Raw genomic sequence first — 22,461 nt, forward strand, 5'->3', positions numbered from 1 at the left:
GATGCCATCTGAAACCATATCCATCGCCTGGTGAGCTAACTGCATTATGTTGAGTGCAGGTGGCCCTGGGGTATAAAGAGATGGAGCAGGAACTGTTCCAAAATCTTTGTCATGTCATGTAAAGGCAACGGGTCTGCCCTGAAGCTGAACTATATGAGGTGTGCCTGAGAACTGGGAAATATCTGGGATATGCTACAGTAGGACAGGCCTGCAGGGGCCCTCCTGTCACAGGCTCAGGTTATACAGGTATACACACAGGTTTAGGTATGCCCAGGTATAAACCTCTGCCCTCTTTCCCCAACAACTGAAGGGGCCAATAGGCTACTTGTAAGCTACCATATGCAGACTTATGATCTGCTGTAATCTTAACAAATGTAGCAGAGTTAAAATAATACTTAAATTATACTATTTTAGACAACACGTAGGCCACTGTAGCGTATACAAAGACGGTACCCTGAGATACACTCTTCCCAATTCGTATCATCCACTGGGACAAGAGGCTGTGTGTTACGTCGAGCAGGTTGGTTTGCTTGCATGATGCGTGCAGCCTATCAGAGCAGTGCTGCTTCTCCCATTCTCCCTGTAGGGACATCTACAAGGCACAAGCTACCCTGCGAAGTAGAACGATAGATACACGCTGCTTTGACGAGTACACGGGTATGCCAATAAGGTAACATTATTATTAACATTAATGATAACAACAATGTCAAATTGCCACGCTATTTTGTATCTAGTCATTTTGTTAAAGCTGCACAGTCTGGTTTGTAACGCGTAGGCGAAACATAGTCGTTGCTACATTAGGCTACAATACGCGTTTGACATGTGGAACTAACATTAACGTAAGCTGGGCACATCACATGTTAAAATGTGGTAGTTTTGCCCCTCATCGAAATGTTCTAGCGAAGATATAATCAAACGTGCTAATATTACCACCATGCTCATATACAACAACAGCAAGTTGTCGAGTCTAATGTGCGGAAATGGGGGTGACTTATCTTGACGATTGAAGTATAACATTGTCTTCGTACAACACAGCAGCTGCTGATGCAAGCCAGTCTGCTGGGGAATATTGTCGGTGCTATGGATTGGTTGCATCTGGGATGTGCTGTAACGTTACTGGTAGCAAACATTTGGTTGTGTGATTTCAGATTGTGTATTTTAGGCCCTTAGGTGACGTTTAGTAGTATGCTATTGCATAATTAATGAATTTGCTTTCCCTTCGTAAATATGAGATCGCATGAACATAGCCTATATTTCATAATCAAATCGAAACTCCTGAAAAATGTAGGAAACGCCGATTGTTTTGATGTTCGAAACCTATAGCCTACTGTACGACATTGTTCATGTGTCCGTCAGGTCCTAGGGTCCCATGTGTTTTCCTTACTTGGCGAGTGACAGAAACGGGTCATTGACAGTATTTTCTTCATCTGGGTACCATCTAAAATGGTGCCTCGGCGTTGATGCTTGTTTCCAGTGTTAACGTCCAAGGCCCTCAGATTTAGCATAGAATAAATCTCTTCCCGGGTTGCGTCTTAAATCACTGGTTGTTGTCACGATTTTTAAAGCCACTTGATTAACAATGTGTTTTCTTGTCAGGAACTTTCTTTCTTGTCTGTGACGCGAGTGAGTGCTGTTGCCAATATTTCATTTGATAGTTTTTGAGGTGTGTGATAAATTAAGGTAACTGACTGACTGAATGAATAGTAGTCAGATTATTCTTACTTTTTACTGTTTTACTCTTGAGCCTACTGCTCACATTGACTTGTATGGCAGTGTTTCCCCTGTTGTCATTCCACAGCATCTGACGCAGATCAGAAGCCTGTGCATGCCTCATTTAATGCAAATGTTTAGAAGATTCCTCAGCTCCAGATGGTGCCATGACCTGCCTTTACGCACGTATTAGGCCCACTGCCCTTAGACCCCCACCCTTTCCCCCACTATCTATCCCGATACCACCCCCACCCTGCCTCGCCTATCTCACTGTAAGAGGGGGGCTTGGTCACGTGCTTAGCGTCTACTGTTTGCTAAACCGCTGGCATCTGGAGCACAGCAGCATCTGTTTTGTTTCTGGGGCAAGATTGGAAGCCATGGTGGGCAGGCCCCCAGTGTTTCATTGGAGGTCATCATCACTACTGTCATTGTCATCAGGGCTTTAGGCTGGGATCAGGGTTTTATCATGCCTACCCAAGCACTTGCTCACTAACACTCCCACACATAGGCCTACCCCTAGATCAGTACAGATCTGTTTGTCATTGTTTTTTGTAATCTGCAAGGCCTCTGCATTTCCAACTTTTGCAATATTAGTAAGTGTCTCAGTCCCCCCCACCCCCTTCCTGGCATAATATTTCTGTGTGTGTGTGTGTGTGTGTGTGTGTGTGTAAGATGGAGGAGTGCTTTTGTTGGCTAAGTATGGAGTGATCTTGAGCAGGGATTAAGCATTCATATTTTGTGCATTCTAACTGAAATAGTCGCGAACTGTGCCATGCCATCCATCAAAGATCAAACTAGGTCAGGCAGAGAAAGCAACTGCTCTCAGATTAAAATAGCTCACTTGGGAAGCTACGGCGCTGGGCTATGTCTTGTCCAGCATCTTATACAGTGCATGCCCCCAAATCCTTTACTCTTATTTATCACAACTACCATACTTGAGAGGGAAGAGAGAGAATAAGATAGCTTACAGGCTGGACAGCAGGCAGTGTAGGTTGCGTTGTCCATTGAGGATTGTGTTATTGTTTGAAAGGAGAGAGAGCTAGAGCAAGAAAGAGTGGTGTGTGGGAGCGAAGAACAGACCACACTGAAAAAATTCACAGGCCTGTAGTTTCTCATTTTGAGAAAAGATTTTTTTTTGTTTGGCTTTGGAGTCACAAGCACATGGCTTGCAGGTCCAGGAACTTGAAGGAAAAGGGTACATCTTAACCGTATCCTGGAGGTCATGGATGCCAAGTATGTCAGACATGGCAGGATGGTCTTTGATGCATATTGGAAAAACGTGCTTGCTGTTGTTATGAATATGCATATGAGATCTCAGATATTGTTGCTTCCCTTTTCAATGTATATCATTTAAATAATAATAATAATAATAAAAAAAACTTTTCACATTGGTGGTGAAATCAGAAGGGTTGCCACATAATTATACTCGGACAGATATCTTTTGGCCTGACCTTGTACTGTAGAGAGCTCCGTGCCTGTGGGTCAATATTAGAGGAAGCCAAAAAGGTCTCAATTACTGGCATGTCCTCATTAGTCTGTTCCTTCCCTAATCCCTCTCCTCACTCCTGCTGCCTTGGCTCTGTGGCTTTCCACACACTGTGGGTTGGGACACACTGCAGGGGCTGTAGGGGCCCACATCAGCCTAGGCTACACTATCATGTCTGTGAAGATACGGCCACGACTGGCTTTAAGGATGGGGGCAGGGGGGGATTCAGGGAAGGGGGTGTGTTTAGTGTGTAGGAGTTTTGGGGTAGGGGTGCTCGACAGGATCATGAGAACCTGTCCAGACTTGGTTCAAACAGGCCAAGCATGATTTGTGTGTTTTGTGTGTTTTTGTGTGTGTTTTTGTGTGTGTGTGTGTGTGTGTGTGTGTGTGTGTGTGTGTGTGTGTGTGTGTGTGTGTGTGTGTGTGTGTGTGTGGCGGTGGGGGGGGGGGGTGTTGCTGGGTGAGCTGAGACAGCCATTCACACTCTGCTCTATGTGGGAGGCTTGATGAGAGAGAGAGAGAGAGAGAGTTCAAGAAATAGAAAGTGAGAGAGATGGATAAAGAGGACTAAGTAAGTGGTGGATAATGAAAGAAGAGACTTCCAGAGAGAGAGAGAGAGATAGAAAGAGAGGAGATGAAAACAGAGATTGGCTTAAAAGGATCGAGGACGACAGGGAGAGAGAGAAAAAAAGAAAGGATAGCCTCGGTGAGGAGGAGTGCTGAAACGAGGCCATGGTTGGAGGAGAGTGGAGGGGGGGTGTCTGAGTGTGTAGGCCTGCCCGCTCCATCTCTCCTTCCTGGTGGCTTGTGGAGTGATGAATGTGTCTGTTCTTCCAGCAAGGTCTTTATTTTTCTGTATCTCTCCGGCCCACACAGCTCCCACACACTGTCTTCTTCCCAAACGCGGCGCAGTAACAGCCCACGGCCAGCACTGCGCGGCTCAAGGCTGGGCCATTTGCAGAAAGCAAAGTAAAAAGCACCACGGAGATTCTTGGGAAGATTAGCTTGCTCTCTGTAGGCGTTGTGAACTCATTTGAAATGTGTTTGTGTGTGCGTGTGTATGTGACTGTTTGTTGTGTGAGTGTGTTTGTGTGTGAGTGTCTGTGTCTATGTAGTCGTGATGTAACGGTGCATGAGCAGTTACATTTATTCTGTGCCCTTTGATGTGCCAGCTGTGGGAGATTTGTGTGTGTGTGAATTTTTTAACTTGGAAGTTCTTTCTATTTGACTGCCGGTTCTTTCTTTCTTTCTTTCTTTCTTTCTTTCTTTCTTTCTTTCTTTCTCAGTTTGGCCCAGTGAGTTCCTGATGGAGGGGCAGCCTCAGGGCTTTTGGTTAGGACGCCATGTTTCCCTGTGTCTCCTCCTGGCCCTCTTCTGATTCGCCGGCCTCTGCCGGCGGCGCCAGTGGCAACCATGCCCCGTCTCCCCTGGCGTCCCCAACTCACGTGCCACTCGCGTCTGCCCAGCAGCAGCCCCCTCAGCCTCTGCCTGACCTACTGTGCAGCTGTTCAGTAGCGCCCCCTGCCCACCACCCACCACCGGTGCACATGGAGTCCCTCATCGTGGTAACCGAGTACGAGCCCAGCGGGCCGTCCGAGGACAGGATGGGCGCCGATGACGAGGACGAACCGGAGGACATGGACAGCTCGGAGACGCCCGACCCCCCAGGGTCAGCGCCGGGCGGCTGCGGGGGCGTCTGTGCCGGCGTTCCGGATGGCCTCGTGTGACCTCTTGTCGCCGCGGTGGGCCGGCCCGAGGCGCTCTTCCCCGAGCCGCAGGAAACGCGCGGGCGCCTGCACCTGTCTGACAGGAAGCTGTCGCTGCAGGAGCGCTCACAGACGCTGTCCTCGCCATGCGGCTCGCCTGGCATCAATGGGCGCTACATCTACCCGTCGCTGCCCTACTCGCCCATCACCTCGCCGCATTCGTCCCCACGCCTGCCGCGTCGCCCCACCGTCGAGTCCCACCGGGTCTCCATCACTGACCTGCAGGTACAGCACAGGGATTACCCATAATGACCTTAATACCAAAGATTCTAGAGCGGAGCTCTGTTCTAGAATCTTTGCTTAATACACTCTTCTCATGTAACATATGGATCAGGACGACATAAAAGGCAAACCGGCTACGCAAAAATACAGCTCGGTTGCACCCAAAAGAGGTGGCATTTAGGTGATGGCACACTTTAACAGAGCAGTAGAGTTCACTTTATATTTCAGCTTAAGCCAGGTTAGACAAGTCTACTACCACTTAAATATTTACAGTTGTCCATACCTCAATGAGAAATGTATTAAAGGACAGGGCAAAAACATTTCATATAGCTAAACACATGCAACATCCAGATATTCATGACATACCTGTACACTTGCTGTTAAACAACAGTTGCAGAGTGATACTGAAATATGTCATTGTTCCCCACTCTTTACCATGAAGGCTGCTAACTGAGAGAATGAACCAGAGGTGAGACTGCAGTTAGGACCTCTGTGTGATGGAGATTGAAGAGATGTGTGTGTAGATCCTCTCCCTGGCAGAAAATGGTAGTTAGATAATAGGATTACACAACGTGCCTTTATGTAATTGGCCATAATATTTCTTGAAGTAGGTCTGTAGTTCTGTACTAGAACCCTGTAATGGGCCATAGCTCTCTATATCTGTTTTCATATATTTTGTCTCCTGTAGAGGTTTTAGACATTTACTATTAGAGATTCATTCCAATATGGTTAGTCGACTGTTTTCTTTCTGATTCTTTTTGTCTGTCTTTTTTTGGTACCACATTTGTGTTGTCTTTCCACAGGACTGTGTCCAGCTCAACCAGTACAAGCTGAAGGATGAGATCGGAAAGGTACTCCCAACGCATCTGTCTGTGATTTTACCCGACACTACCAAGTGACGTCTGAAAGCTCCTAGAAGACCGTTATCTTTGTCCTCGCCTTCCCTTTACCCACCCCACACCCCCTTGTGTGTTTGTAGAGCAAGTCAAGGCGAATAGACACAAGCTTCAAGTGGGATGAGACTAAATGAAGAGTTTAGGCAAAAAATAGCCGCTAGCTAGTGTGTCACTGAGGATGAGAGAGTGTGTTGGAGCGGAGCGAAGAGTGTGTTGGAGCGGAGCGAAGAGTGTGTTGGAGCGGGGCGAAGAGTGTGTTGGAGGGTGAAGGGGGGTGGGGATCTGCTGGAGCAGTTCGGGAGATTCCTGCTCCCTCTCTGCCTCTCCACCCTGAGCCTGTGGGCTGAAGCCCCCTGCTGCATCTCCAGTCTGTTCTCCCAGCTGCCACTGCTTTGTGTGTGTGTGTGTGTGTGTGTGTGTGTGTGTGTGTGTGTGAGAGAGAGAGAGAGTCATTTCAAAGGGCTGTGAAATGTATGAAGATTGAGTTTTCCCAGTCTTTAGAAATATGGTAATTAGAATGCTAATAATGCAGAAAACACAGAGGTGTGTGTGGATGTGAGCGTGTGTGTGTGGATGTGTGTGGATGTGTGTGGATGTGAGCGTGTGTGTGATGTGGCGGTGTGTGTGTGGATGTGAGCGTGTGTGTGTGGATGTGAGCGTGTGTGTGCGTCAGTGACAGAACAATTGCCAAACAGCTGCCAGATCTCTTCTGACTCGTTTCATGTCTTTGTTTCTGGAACAAGGGCTCCTATGGAGTTGTCAAGCTGGCGTATAATGAAGACGACAACACCTACTACGTGAGTGCCAATTTTTCTGCCTGCCTGCCTGCCTTCCTGCATGTCGCCCCCTCTCATGTAGTAGCAGAATCTCCAGCCCACAGCCATCATCCCTGCAATCACCTCACTTTTCTAAGTGATCCAGATGAACCACTTAAAAACAATTCAACCCCTCCCCCTCCCATTTGTATGTAGCTGTGCAGTCCTCCTAAGGCCATTGGGGATTCAATCGAATGCCGTCAATGTCTCAAGACAATGTCAAACTATGACAGTCTGGTGTTCACAATCTGGTGTGTAGATACAATCTAAAATGCTTGATTTTCCAAATCAAATCAAAATCAAAAAATAAAATTCTTTACAAAAAAAAATAAAATTCTTGGCTAAAATAACCTTAGTAAACACCAGATTTGACATGTATACTCATAGTCATCTTTCACCTAACAAATAACCCTTTTAAAAGTATAAAAAAAAAACATTTAGTACAGGCGTAATAACTGTATTTAAAAATCACTGAACAGTCAAAATAGAACACTTTGGTGGCCTCTGGTGGGCAAAAATACTCAAGCTATGAGAAGTCTGACTAACATGGGTGAATATTCTATGGTTACTGATGTAATTCAGGATTATGCATGGCAAGTATCTCTCCAGGTAGCTACTACCCAAAAATTCCAAATGTAACATTTCTGCTGACTCTACCAAAATGTATTATATTTATCTTACCCATCCATGTTTACTCAACATATTGTATTCATGCAGCTGAAAAAATAGAAATATATGGTTTGTTTTTATGTTTTATACTACGTGCTTTACTTTATGCACCACATTTTGTTTTCTTAGGGGACGTTGTATTCTTTTTTATGTGGTGTAAAAAACTTCAATAATTCCCCCATGGCTCTAATATTTAGGACAAAAAGTCTAAAAATGGACAAATAAAAAGACTTAAAATCCTAAATCTACTTCATGTGGTACGGGAGTTAAGTTAATGTCGTTGTGCATTTGCGTGTGTACCATAATTGCACCAGAATTGTACTGAATCTGAAATGGGCTTACTTGGTCTGCTGGCATTGCCTAAGTTGGGTTAATGTCTTTGTGCATTTGCGTGTGTACCAGAATTGCACCAGAATTGTACTGAGTTTGAAGTGGGCTTACTTGGTCTGCTGGCATTGCCTAAATAAAGACTGTAAAAAGGCTTTGCATGTCTTTGCACTCTTCATGACATTGGATTTCCCCCACCCATCTCCTTCTCTCTTTCTCTCTCTCTCTTTCCCTTTCCCTGTCTCTTTCTCTCGCTCTCTCTCTCTCTTTCCCTGTCTCTTTCTCTCGCTCTCTCTCTCTCTTTCCCTGTCTCTTTGTTTTTAATCCACTCCCTGCCCTCATCTTGCTCTCTGTCTTCTGCAGGCGATGAAAGTCCTATCCAAAAAGCGGCTGATGAGACAGGCTGGTTTCCCACGTAAGTGTGTCTGAAAGCAGATGGAGGGCCCAGCATGGTGTGTGTGTGTGTGTGTGTGTGTGTCTGTGTGTGTGTGCGCGTGTGTGTCTGAGTGTGTGTGTGTGTGTGTGTTTGTGTCTGTGTGCTTTACTCAATCAGATCCAGCTGAATAACCAACACTCATCCTTTCTCCCTCTTTTTTCCCTCGGAATGTCTATCCTTTTAACTCCATCATCTGTTTCTCTCCTCTGCTGTCACTCTGTCCTCTCCCTCCGACTATCTTCTCTTGCCTTAATCCACTCCGAACACCCACCCGCCATTTTCCCTCGCTTCTCCTTCCCTCTCTAATGGCTTCTCTGCATCGCAGGTCGTCCGCCTCCACGCGGTGCCAAAGGGCCTCCTGAGGGCCCCCCACAGCCCAAAGGGCCCCTGGAGAGGGTCTACCAGGAGATCGCCATCTTAAAAAAGCTGGACCACCCAAATGTGGTCAAACTGGTGGAGGTGCGGCACATTTTAATATATATATATATATATAGAGAGAGAGAGAGAGCGATAATCCTATGAGAGATAAGGAAGTCGAAAATCAGTTATTCTCAGCTTGTCATGGCTCTTGTTTTGTATATAGCCTGTATGTTCTTCTGAGATTCTCATGTTTATTTGTAAAGGTTTTGGATGACCCTGGTGAAGATCATCTGTACATGGGTAAGAAACTCCGCCATGCATAAACACACACACAGTCATCTTTAGACTGATGTTGTATAATATGAGATCATGTATAAAACATACCAAACATACCATGTCCTACAAATATAGAAAAGAAAAACCAATGACATTGCTAAACTAATCCATAATGTGTCCTGTTCACAGTGTTTGAACTGGTCAAACAAGGGTGAGTAAAAATTCACTCAGTATTATACACTGAACATATATTTTACTATATTTTGCATACATGTCCTTTTCTGATATGTGTGTGTGTGTGTGTGTCTTTGAGTACAGTGCTGTGATGGAGGTGCCTACAGATAAGCCCTTGACTGAGGACCAAGCGCGATTCTACTTCCAGGACCTGCTGAGGGGGATTGAGTATTGTGAGCAGAGCTCCACTCCAGCCGTTTCTACCACCTGTTCTCATTTCCTCTACACACTGTCTCTCTCTCTCTCTCTCTCATACGGCAACAGCCTTTTCTCTGATGAATTCATTGCTGAAGTGTAGGCCACCTTAAGGGCTCTTCAATTCTCATTTCCTTTTCTTGTCACTCGGAGGCCCTTAACCTGGCACCAGGAAAAACACCTTCCATAGAATCTCCATCCCCTCATGTTCCATTGATTTGTCCTTTGAAATGTATACTTGCACATATCCATGCAATGTCAATTGTTCTGTATTTTAATGCAAAGATAGATTTAAAAAAGCATCTCACAACTGATGCTGAATGTGCTAACATTTTTGTTATCCTCCTTAGTGCATTACCAAAAAATCATCCATCGCGACGTCAAACCCTCCAACCTACTGGTGGGCGAAGGTGGGCACATAAAGATCGCAGACTTCGGCGTGAGTAATCAGTTTGAGGGGACAGATGCGCTGCTGACCAGTACTGTGGGAACGCCAGCTTTCCTCGCTCCCGAGACGCTGTCCGAGACCCGCAAGAACTTCTCTGGAAAGGTGGGACGGTTTTCCCACTCTGTGAGCTCCAGGCCTATGTTTCTCTGACTCTTTGTCTTTCTTCATGATATGTTATATGAGATTGTGGTTGTTTGGTGTAATGTTAAAAGCCATCTAAATCTCTCTGAAAATGATTGGTAACGTAATTCTGGGCTATTGTGGGGAGAGATAATTGTGCCCTTATGAGTGAGCTGCAGATAGTGTGTGGAGATGACGCTGATCCTGTCCCTCTGGTGTGTGTGTGTGTTTGTTTGTTTGTTTGTTTGTTTGTTTACTCAGGCTTTGGATGTGTGGGCAATGGGGGTCACCCTGTACTGCTTTGTCTTTGGAGTGGTAAGACTCTTGTTTTGTTTTTGTTGTGTGTGGAATTCAAACACATGAACACATAAATATACACTCACACACACACACACACACACACAGAAATGGAGTACAAACAATAGCTGCTTTCATGTTCTGCGCATATAAAGCGGTTGGGCCGTACATCTGAACAACATGTCCCGACATCTGGAACTTAGGCGGCTCTTACACTACTCCCCTCTTAGTATTTCGTACGGACATTATGTAAATTAGTCCATGGCTGAACGAAGCGAAACATTGCGGAGATTCTGTTCATGTGCGTGTTCAACCACGTTCAACCTGTTCAACCACGCATGATTCTGTTCATGTGCATCGGTGTCGTTCACACATAATGTCTGGATATTTTAAGCATGATATCTGATTTACCTGAAGGGTCGGACATCCGTTTCACAAAGATTCACATATAGTGCGGAGGACATGTCTGAAAACAGTTAATGAAAATAATACACACACACACACACACACTCATGCACATGCACAAACAAATGTACACAAGCATTGTATTATGCCATTCCTCACCCCAATTGGAACAGCCAAATGTGTAAAGATTAAGTTCATTGATATAAAAAACTAACATTTAGATAAATAATTTTAAGATGGATAGTTTAAAGGCGGGATTCTTTTTCATCCCAGCTATTTGCATTCTGGGTCCTATGGTCACTTCTCACCACTCAAGTCACTCAAGTCCCAAAGATTTACTCACACCTTCAGATTAACAGCACTTGATAGTGTGTCAGTTGCAGTGTTTTCATTTTTTGTTCAGTAATTTATTGACTCTGTTGGTGTTCTTTTCATGCATGAGAGAGACACATTATGAGGATTGGAGTGTGACAGATGTAGAATGTGTGGATAAGAGGATTCTTTTTTTCTCTCTTTAAATTGTGAAGCAACACATCACTTGTTATATTCAGAACACTTTAGGGAAACCAACTAAAATGAACAACATGGAAACTGTTTGGATCAAACTGATTTGAGAGGAAATACTTTCACTGCCCATGTTTAATGCCATCTGCTATCATTGCCCTGCTTAGAAAAATAAGAGTCTGTTTGTGTTTATATTGTGTTTTTAGTGTGTTTTGACACACACACATGCACACACATGCACACACACACACACACACACACACACACACACACCCTTCTCTCTCTTCCAGTGTCCCTTCATGGACGAGCGAATTCTCAGCCTCCATCAGAAGATCAAAACCCAGCCTGTGGAATTGCCCGAGCAGTGAGTCTCTGCCTTCCTTTTCCCACCCATTCAGTCCTGACGGGCTGCCTCACACTCAGCCACCTCCATCTTTTATGCAACACAGAATATTCTTGTCAAGCGCTGCGTACGCCGGCGCCGGTGTACGACACAAAACCCCATTATTGTCAATACAACCCCGCACACCAGTGTCGAACTCTGCCGCCACCTCCGCTGGTGTGCCGAGGTTGTATTGAGAATAATGTTGTCTAGGTAATCGAATGTCGAAAGCGGAGTTGGCGCCACACTCATGTCCGCGCCGGTGTCCGCAACCCTTCAGCGGGGTTAACTGTGTTGAGAAATGACCAATGATGCGTGAGTGCTATACTGTAGATGAGAGGGAAAAGATAGGCGTTCCTCACAGTCAGTAGGGGTTAACTGTGTTGAGAAATGACATGATGCCCGAGGTGTATGAGCTGAAAGGGATAAGATGGGCATCCTCACAGTGCCTTACGGCCCAAGTTGTTGAATGCATTGATTAAAGAGATAATTGGTATAAATAATAAAAAAAGGTTGTACGTGCTCTGTGTTTTGTTTTGTTTATGGCTCTTAATGAGCCTTTCCTGATTTAAGAGTGTTTTGTCTTTACAGTGCAGATGTGTCGGATGATCTGAAGGATCTTCTCTTTAAGATGCTGGACAAGAATCCTGAGACCAGGATAACAGTGCCACAAATAAAGGTAGGACAAAGAGGACACTTATAGGACAAAATATGACACTTTTCTGTCCCTTTGTGTCATGCTCAGTGGGTTAATCACACAATATGTTTGCATTCTCTATTTAATTAATGGTGAGCAAAACCCTACTATTTCAGATATGTCTCATGATTAAAAAGAAAGTAATATGAGTTAGATAGAGAACTAAAATACTTGTTTTAAAGTATCTCAGATTTCAGATATGGATGAGGGGAAGGGGCATTAAAAGTCTTGGACATGAGGGTTGGTCTTGTAGTATAAGCATGAGATTGCGAAAATCATTCTTGCATTGAAAACTCAAGGCCAGGCAGTGTTCTGTTGCTCATGTTTGTGTCATGTTGCTTGTCATCCAATCCACTTACCCACAGTGCCACAGACAGGAAATAAAGCAGCTGGACGAGATAAATCCAGCAAACTTCTGTTTGAGTTCGCTAATGTATTTTGTCCAAGTGACACAAATATGTCAAATATAATGACTGACAATAAATAAGCAAAGATGTTAGGGGATTGGATTAATAAATTAGCATACTACTTACAATTTGATATGTGATATTCAGTAATTTGACTACTGCTTGTGTTAGACACAATTTTACAACCCAAAGTGTGCAGAACAGATTTTTTTTACAATTATTACATACCATATTTAATGTTATTGTAGCACACCTTATATAACACATAGTAAAGTCACATTAAGGCACTGTTCATGAATTTGCCATATATATTCAATAATGAATGTAGTTACTTTATTTGTGCTGAAGGAAATTTGTCTCTGCATGAAACTCATCTGTGGTGGTTAGTGTGCACACATAGCCTGGCAAGCCAGACCCACTTCAACATGTTGGGTCTGGGAACACACCATTGGCAGGGCTCAATCCGAGGGGCGGGATAAACATTTGTCTATCAAATTCTGCACGCAACAGGATAGCGCTACAACCCATGAGTCCCATGTGTTTTCCCACCAGCGGAGCTAGTTGGTAGATCAAACTTTTGCAGTCGGCAAAACTCTGAATACATCTTTCTTTTTTAGGAATGACTTTAGTGCCGTTCTTTGTTCTTTTCTCAAAGAAAAGCTTAACTCCAAGTCTTTAAGAGTCAAAAGATGATTCGAAAGACCGCTGTTCGCCAGCAGCAGCAGCCATCTTCTTTGTTAGCAGGGAATTCACGCGGAACCACAGCAACTCTGTCGTCATTATGTTAAGCCCGCCCACCGACTCTATACACAATGTGATTGGCCTGACCAGAGTTTATTTTTTCCAGCTTTCAAGCCAACGGAGAGTTGATGGACGACCCTGGCTGCAAATTACATTTGCTGCCGCTAGGGTGTGTCTAGATTTCTAGGCTAGTGCACACACAGCACACACACACACACACACACACACACACACACACACACACACACACACACACACTCGAGGAGCAGTTTGGGGTAGAGTCCGATCGATATGGGATTTTAAAGACCGATACCGACTTCAATATTTGAGGATTTCAAAAACCGATAAACGATAAATCAGCCGATATAAATTGTTTTACAAACACAATGTAAAAATGTGTTCTAATATTAAGCATATTGAAAAGTTCTTGTCCAGGTGGTATATTGTGTTTAAATAGGCCTAACTATGTGGTATCCTACTGAAAGGCTCTTATACAATAAATTATGAAACAATTATTATGAATAATAGCTTCATGTCTCTCAGGCTCTCGCGCCGCAACCGTGACCCAGCTAGAGAATAGAAGGTGATGCGAGCGGTGTTGTGCAGAAATACATTGAAGAGACCAGTTGATAGTCATAATTTGTGTTTAAAGGGAGAATTGGTCTTTTTGACGTGGTTCTGTGCAGAAATACATTGAAGAGACCAGTTGATAGTTATAATTTGTGTTGTAATTTGTGGAGGCCACGTGTGTACTATAACATAGCAGAAATAGGGTGACCACCAACCAGACTCTGAAAAAAGGAGGACCGCCTGTGTCTAAAAGTGAGGACTAATTGGGCAAAATGAGGACACCCTCCAATTTGTGCTCATAGGACTAATCCTATTCAGCAGCCATGTTAACAGGTTAGAGCAGCCGCACTTCCTCTATGACATCCGTGCCTCAGGCGTGGGTCAAACCACGCTGGACCCGTGACCCAGCTACTGTAGATGTCTATTTTTTTACGCAAGTGGTTCTGTGCAGAAATACATTGAAATTGGAAGACCACCAACCAGAATGAAAAGGAGGACTAGTTGAGGACAAATCGACCAAAATGAGGACACAGTTTCTCCTTATAGGCTTATTCCTACCGGGGGAGGGGGGTGTATACTCTCTTTTTCATTTTGCTACTCTGCAGCTCTTGCATGTTCCACAGTCGAAATCCATGTTTAACTTTGACCGCTGGGCGCTGTTAATTTTGCATTGAGCCCAACACAAATCTTTGGGTCATTCACTCAACCCAGAGCAACCTAGCAGCGAGAGCAGTGCATGTCGCCTCCTATCTGAAGACCCCTTATATGCAATTGAACGTATAGAACGATTGTTTTTTTTTTTTTATCATTGATCGCTACTTATAAGCCTTGTTAGCTGTGGAGCACTTGTACCATCGCTACTTATTTGTTTGCTGTGGAGCACTTGTCAAAAAGGCGGACAAATGCCCAAAAAGGAGGACACTACTTAGGTTCGGACAGAGGGCTAGACAAACAATGGCTATTAGATAACGCTATTGTTGTGGCTAACTACCTTAGCTATAATATGGTCAGAAAATGTTTGGAGTGAAAAAGAGAAAATTAGAGTGTTTGCCATGAACATGCGCCAGGTCATGCACAATTTTGCATTCAGCCCAAAAACTGTGTCACCCTGGGTAAAATATTAAATAATTAAATTCAGTCACTCCCCCCACCCACATTTTTCCAACCGTTAGGAAAGTCAGATTCCCTAGGTAGTAGGCCACGGATGCCGCTTGCATTTACCATATGGGTAGTTAGGTGTTTACACTGTTAGTAATTGTGGCTGCTGTTGCCTGTGCTCACTAAACACCCCTGTGTGTGTGTGTGTGTGTGTGTGTGTGTGTGTGTGTGTGTGTGTGTGTGTGTGTGTGTGTGTGTGTGTGTGTGTGTGTGTCTGTGTCTGTGTGTGTGTGTGTGTGTGCTGCTCCCTCAGGTGCACCCGTGGGTGACGCGGCATGGTGCCGAGCCCCTCCCCCCAGAGGATGACAACTGTTGCTCCCTTATCGAGGTGACGGAGGAGGAAGTGGAGAACTCTGTCAAGCACATCCCCAGCCTGGCCACCGTGGTGAGTGTGTGTGTGTGTGTGTGTTGTCTGTGTGTACTGTGACACTGTGAGAGCCTAGAGAGCTGTGTATCAGGGGATAAAAAAAACACCTGACATATTGTGTCATTTGCTGCATTAATTGCAGTTCTTATGACTTATTTTGGTCATCCATAGATAAGTTGCTTACTTTTACATAAAAACCTTGCTTTCATAACCTTCTTCTCTACATGGTTATAGGTGATTAATACCACAAAACTGATTGTTCTAATTTATTGTAGCCTAGGGCATGTTCACAAACTCTGTGCCAGTGGGTTACCATCATAGGAAGCCTGTATGTTTGGAGAAGGCAGTGTCATCTCTACCATTAATATGCACACTAATTAATGTGGTTGCGACAATTAGCATAGTGTTTGTATTGCATGTGAAAACGTGATTGCATGTGACGCATAACAACTGGCTCTTTGTGAATATTTGGATGCTGTAGTGGTGTATTAATCAGTTATTCATTAAAATAATGAAGTGTGTGTGTGTGTGTGTGTGTGTGTGTGCGGGAGTGTGTGCGCGCGCATGCACGCCTGTGAGTGCCTAGAGAGCTGTGTATTAGGGGATAAAAAGACACTAACATGTATTGTTCATTGTTTACATTGATCATTGATAAGTGGCCTAAATTGCTAACTTGTACAAGAAAGCCTCCCGTCCAAAACCTTCTCTCTTCCTGCCTCCCTCACTCTCTCTCTCTTGTCTCTCTCTCTCACTAACTCACTCTCTCCCTCCCCCTCTCCCTCTCTCCCCTGTTGTACTCTGTGTAGATCCTGGTGAGGACCATGCTACGCAAGCGCTCGTTTGGCCACCCATTCGATTGGAGCCGCCGAGAGGAGAGAAGCCTGTCCACACCTGGGCCCATGCTGACGTGAGTGGCTTCACACCCTTGACAAACACTCACACACACTCACACACTCTCACAGAGAATGGTGCAAATGCTGCAAGGCAAAACATAAAACCACAGTCACCCCAGTGAGTTGTCTGAGCTTGTTTATCCTATTTTTGCTCCATTTGTGGATAATATCCATGAGATTAAAGGCCTATGGGCTGTTAATAATCTCCATACACTATATTTTGGCATTCAGAGATGAAGAAACATTTGCTGCATAAATAAATGTGCTCGCTGCGTTTTTAGGGCTTTGAACAATGAAAGTGATAAAATCCAATTTAGTTTGATAATCCCATAATGACACATTGAGAAAGTAAAAGAGGTAGGGATTAGTTCTCTAATGGTTCTCATTGAAAACCCACTCTCTGTCTCCCTTTCCCCTCCTCCCTCTGTCACACTCTCCAGAAAGGGCAGAGCAGGCAGTTTGAAATACTGCTACATTCATGGTCACTCCAGGTAATTGACCACTGGGCTCCGGTGGTGCCTGCCTGCCTGCCTGTCTGACATGTACTGGCCATTGCATCTGACCAGTAACATGCACTGGATAAGTTGAATGGTTGAATGTGTGCACTGCATTGAAAGTGATAAGTTGGGGGTGTCTGGTAGAGAAACTGTGTGCTTTTATGCATCGTGTGCTCTAATAGGGTTACTAGAGTTTAGTCTCAACTGGAATGCTAACTTGGCATCTTTGCTCTCAGATCACACCTGCATTGCAGTGGTGTTTTGTTTGCAAAAGTTCCAGGTTGCATTCCTTCCTGTTGAAATTCCGACATATTGCCAGGGTTTGCGTTTCAGTTGACTGGATTTATGCTTTGAAGAAATGGTTCAGCGGGAAGAAAAAAAAATCCAAGTAGAATAGTTGCGAGTTGCCTCCTCCAAATAAGTCTGATAATTATGAAGCACTTAGATATGGATCAAACAGGCAAATGAACCTTGACGGTAGAGGCAAAGTGGATAAGTCACTAGACATCAAGAATTTCAGCAAGTTGCTTGGCCAGTGTGTGCCTTGACTCCTGGCGACTCTGTGAGTTTGACTATGCCACCCCTGTAGTTCCTGACTGCATGAGTATGCACATGAAAGAGAAAGGTGCTGTTAGTGTGTGTGTGTGAGAGAGAAAGAGAAAGATTGTGTGTGTGTGCGTGCGCCCACGCTGCCTAATAACACTAATAGCCACCCACTTCAGCACTGGTCTTTCTCTCTCTCTCTCTCTCTCTCTCCAATTTTGATAACATCCAGAGTCAAGTGTGCACTGGATTGCCGTTTGAGCTTTTTGTGCCTGCATTGATGAGGAATGCCACAGAGCATGGAAATGTTCTTGCATGCGGCAGGATCTCTACATGCACCCCCTACTACTCCGCCCCCCCCCCCCATCACATGTCAGTGAATAACTATCACGTCTTCACTGTCATGTGTTCTGCATATGATTTGCATATGAGGATGTCATTTTATGCTGTGTTATTTTTCTCTTACTAAGGACTTGCTGAATGCTGATGCTAAATGTATTGCCCTCTTTTTCACTCACTTTAATGCCTATAAATGATTCTATCCAGTAAGTGCAACTACTGTCCACCTCTACTGTCCACCTCTACTGTCCACCTCTGTCAGCCTGGAGCGTCGGATGAACAGACGGACGCGTGGAAGAACGTGATGCTTAATTTAACTGGAGCTTTTTCTTGTTCGGTTTCCTAGGAAACAGGAGAGCGGGGAGGGCATGCGAAGCATGGAGCTGCCCTTCGTAGGCGAGGACGAAGTGCTGTCCTGATTGGCGGGGCTCTCTCGGTCAGCGTGCCGGCTTGGGTCTGACAGAGACGCCCTGGCGAGGAGAAGAAAAGGGGGGGACATGGAAGTGCTGCCATGTTGCAGTTTGGCAGGAGATGGGAAGAGAGCTGGTGAAGAGCAGCAGTGGGGACCACACACACACACACACACACACACACACACACACACCAACACGCACACACACACACACGACACACACAAAACACACACAACACACACGGTAATGGAGCGTGACTGATGTAATTACACATTGAGGGTGTTTATATGGATGTATATGTGTGTGAGGGGGGTGTGTGTGGGATGTAGGATTGATTTTTAAGAGAGAGACCCCCCTCCACTCTCACTCCTGCACCCACTCACCTCTGTCTCTGCAGTTCATGTTGGCGCTGCCACATCATGCATGTGTGTACAGACTTGCAGTAGCATGCAGCCTCCACCACCAGGCCTCTGCTCTCAGGGCCTGCCAGTGACATCAGCGTTTTTTTCCCTTCTCTTCTCTCGTTTGTCTTGTTCCTTCCTTCTCCACCTTCACATTGCACTTTTTTTTTTTTTTTCCTCTGATGCAGCACAGCGGTGAAATTCATCTCGCTGCTGAAGCGTTAAGGGCAGCTGACCGTGATCCTCCCGAACTAGGGCTAGTGTCGTCTTTTTTTCTTCCTTTACAATTATCCAAAAAGGGAAAAAGCTATCACTTGTGTATGTGATGTAAAAATGTGCTAATCCAAAATTCTAACTTGTACTTCCTTTTGAGGTTTGTTGAAGTATCCAATTTGAAAACGAATGGCATTGATTTAAACAGAAGTGTGTTGTTGGTGCCCAAATATTTACATGGTGAGCAATAGATTTGCCAGTAACTAATTGTCTTTTTTAAACAAAGAAAATGTACAGTGCTTTTTTGAAGGAGAGAGAATTCAGGTAATCATGATAGTATAGTACTGTGTTGTGAGGAGCTTTTAAATGGCATTTTTGTGCAGCATTTTTATGATACTGAAGCCCCAAACCAAAATAGTCAATATTGTGTATGCACATTCACAAGATTGGCATTGGCTCATCTCTGACTACCAACACGGTTCAAAAAGTTGAGCATTAACACTGGCCGTCAACATGCAGTTGTTTTAGGTCAGGCATGACCACCACAGATTTGCACACTTCTGTGTGTAAAGCTCACTAAAGAGTATATTTTTGTACATTTCCAAGTGCATCAGTGTGAGATCTAGCAAAAATGTTGTATTTGTTTTACTTAGTTTGCAGATCTTATGGGAATTCCAATACAATTCTATGCATGGCATCATGTAATGAATTATTAAAGGTTTGACTGATAACAAATGATATGCCTTACATTTCATATTTACACCCTTTATCGTAGGTCATCACTACAGTATCTTAGGTAATGCAGAAGTGTAGATGGATAGATTGGAGAAGATTGAGGTAGTGTGTTTAGTAGTTTCAGATATTGCCTGCTTAAGAGTAAGGAATAAAGTCCAAGCACAGGTAGTGTTGACTAAAAAACCTGATCAACCCAAAGCCTACTAAAATACCGTAGTATGTTCAGCGTGCCCTACGGATATGGGCAAGTATGCTTGGTTTCTTTATCCCCCTTGCTCCCTTGTTTAGGTGTAGGAGTAGTTTTAGGAACTTCGTAGTGTAGATACAGTACAACCACTTGATTTAGAGAAAATCTTAAAGGCATATATAACACTCACTGTTGATGCTTCCACATACTGTAAGTTCTTTCAGCACTTTATGTGTTGAATGTATATAAGAAAAGGGGATTGGAGTCTGCTAGGCAGTGACAGACTTCAACCATTTGTTTTTTATATTGTGACTCCTGCTCCCCGGACTTGACACACGTGCATGCACACACGTGCATGCACACACACACACACACACACACACACACACACACACACACACACACTCACACTTTTTTTCTCCTGTTGCATGCTACACTGTATTGGAAATATCTCTCTGACTTGTACGTTGTGTGTTTTTTAAGACTTATTACTATGCATAAGACATTTCACTCTGTGGTGCAATTTTGGATTTTGATAGTCTCTTGTGTTTTCTTTTTGTATTATGTTTTGTGTATTTTTTTTTGTTGTTGACACTGTTGGACTTAAAGCTGTGTTTCTGGAAGCTGGTTACCATGGATATGTAAGATGCGCAGGTGCATTGTCAAACAGTAAATGTACACAAACTATCAGGGGGTAATTCATTTGGAACGTCTCTGACAGTGTAATTCCTAAAAATAATGAATGACGTTCTAAAACTTAGATAACTTTTATCTTTTGACATTACATTCACATCTGTTTAAAAAACTACCTCAGTCAAATAGGCCTACAAGATTAAATTTAGCCAATTACATTATGGCATCAGTTAAAGAAGGCATGACAACCCTATAACCATTTAGAATGGTTAGAGTGAATACATTATGAAGGATAACATTTCAATTCAATTACCTAATTAACATTCATTATATGCACAATGGGGTTTTTACAAATACTTGCAAAAGTGATTTGAGATTGACAAGGTTTGGAACCAACAGAATGCTGTAAAATAAATGTGTTTATGACATTTTTAAATTTAATCTTATTTGTTCATGGTTTCTGCCCAGTTTCACCGAAAGGGCTATGAAAACGTTGCTGTTTTATATCACTTAGCCTAACATGTTTTAGTCATTGTAGTGAGAACAGTTTACAGCTAAATGACCACTTAATTGCATGTCATCTCGAACATTACATTTGAATTTCTAGCATGATTGAGCTGTTCAGCAGATCTGCAATGATCTCAAAGTTAATCACTTTAGATATATTATATCCTGTTTAATATTTCAATAAATTAAAGTTGCCTTTCTCTTGTCCATGTCTCAGTGGTCTCCTCCATTTTCCTCTAACACTTTCAAGACATGAACAGTGTTCTTGTTTATTTTTTAAGTTTGCACAGTGGATGTTCAATAAACAACACTTAAGTGCAGTGTGGTAGAGAATGGAAACTGTAGATTGCGGTCAAGTTCAAGCACTTTTGGGTGGGTTGACATTATTCTGTTTGACCTAACATAGAATAAGTTAAAAAAAATGAAAACAAAAGAAATTCCACCACGCTTCTAATTAACAACCCGGTGCTTCACGGGTGAGGACTGATCATGCAGAGAGAGGAAGGGATCACTTGAGAATCAACATCTGTGTTCTCCGATGATTCCTTTCTTTCTTCAACATAGAATAAGTTTAATATATAAGTAGGAATGGATAAGACCATGTTCTTTAGTAATGCTATTATGATGGTGAAGGGTGCACCCTGACATACTGATTCTGAACAGAAGTGAGAACCCCTGTCAGACAACTTGGGTAATTGGCTTTGTCACACTCCAGTTGTTAGCCTGGTGTAGCCAATTCCAGTGGGTCCAAGTCCAATTTTGTGGGCGGGGTAAATTCAGGCTGGCTTCTAGGGCTTCTAGGCTGTCCAATTGTCAGAACCAGGCACACTTTTTCTGCCTTTGTGGGGTAGGGTGGGGTCACTACTTAACATGACTATTTAACTGCCCTGTACTTGAACTCTGGGAAAATCTTACTGATGTGTAGGCCTACTAATGTCAGTTTATAGAGATGGCAAAAAACAAATCATCCTGATTCATAGTTCACATTTGCACAGCTCAGAGGTTCACAGTATCCTATAGCTGACCTCTGTAGTCCTCACATGGTCAGACAGAGTTAATTACCAGTAGACCTATTTTTCAAGACGATGGCTGTTTGACCAGCTGCTAGTGAACTAAAGACAGACACACAGTATTTCACTGTTTTGTTAACAGTCCCTAACAAAGAACTATAGGAATCTTATAGTATTTTGGGACAAAATATTATAGTAATCTTAGGAACACAATACTATAGATATTATAGAAATCTTATACTATTTTGGGACATACTAAGTATGAGGCTGTACTATAAGAACAAAAGGTCAAAGATATTATAGAGGTATTGAAGAAATCATATAGTATTAGTTTGTTTTCATAAGGGGTCAACCCACCTTTTATTCCCAGTCCATTGTTTGATGTTGAATTTAAACAACAACATTTCAGAGCGCTTGGATGTTTTCCTTTCCTGGCAATGGCTGGCTTGAAGTTAGGGTATGGGTCAGGACAATTAATTATGTTTAATATTAGGCCTACCAGTCAATGCTGGCTCACAAGATCACAGCTATTAGTACAAGGCTAATTTTAGCCCCTGGTTAAACAACTGTCAGTTATGCTACCCATACATAAGAAGACTTTA

The 22,461-nt window shown here is 43.6% G+C and overlaps 1 protein-coding gene across 1 annotated transcript; it reads left to right on the forward strand.

Annotated features, from left to right (window-relative positions):
- The first annotated feature begins 542 nt into the window (after nt 1–542).
- On the forward strand, nt 543–21,054 carry LOC125304533 (calcium/calmodulin-dependent protein kinase kinase 2). The gene is given in 19 exon segments (XM_048258906.1): nt 543–670; nt 4,483–4,860; nt 4,862–4,931; nt 4,934–5,187; nt 5,988–6,035; nt 6,824–6,877; nt 8,255–8,306; nt 8,653–8,786; nt 8,951–8,987; nt 9,153–9,174; nt 9,282–9,370; nt 9,743–9,942; nt 10,222–10,275; nt 11,457–11,530; nt 12,140–12,227; nt 15,375–15,506; nt 16,295–16,395; nt 16,822–16,872; nt 18,107–21,054. Coding segments are annotated over 18 exon segments (1,854 nt in total). The 5' UTR covers nt 543–670; nt 4,483–4,539; the 3' UTR covers nt 18,180–21,054.
- Nucleotides 21,055–22,461: the final 1,407 nt, after the last annotated feature.

The sequence above is a fragment of the Alosa alosa genome, chromosome 12 (assembly GCF_017589495.1).
Source record: "Alosa alosa isolate M-15738 ecotype Scorff River chromosome 12, AALO_Geno_1.1, whole genome shotgun sequence".
NCBI classification, from domain to species: domain Eukaryota; kingdom Metazoa; phylum Chordata; class Actinopteri; order Clupeiformes; family Clupeidae; genus Alosa; species Alosa alosa.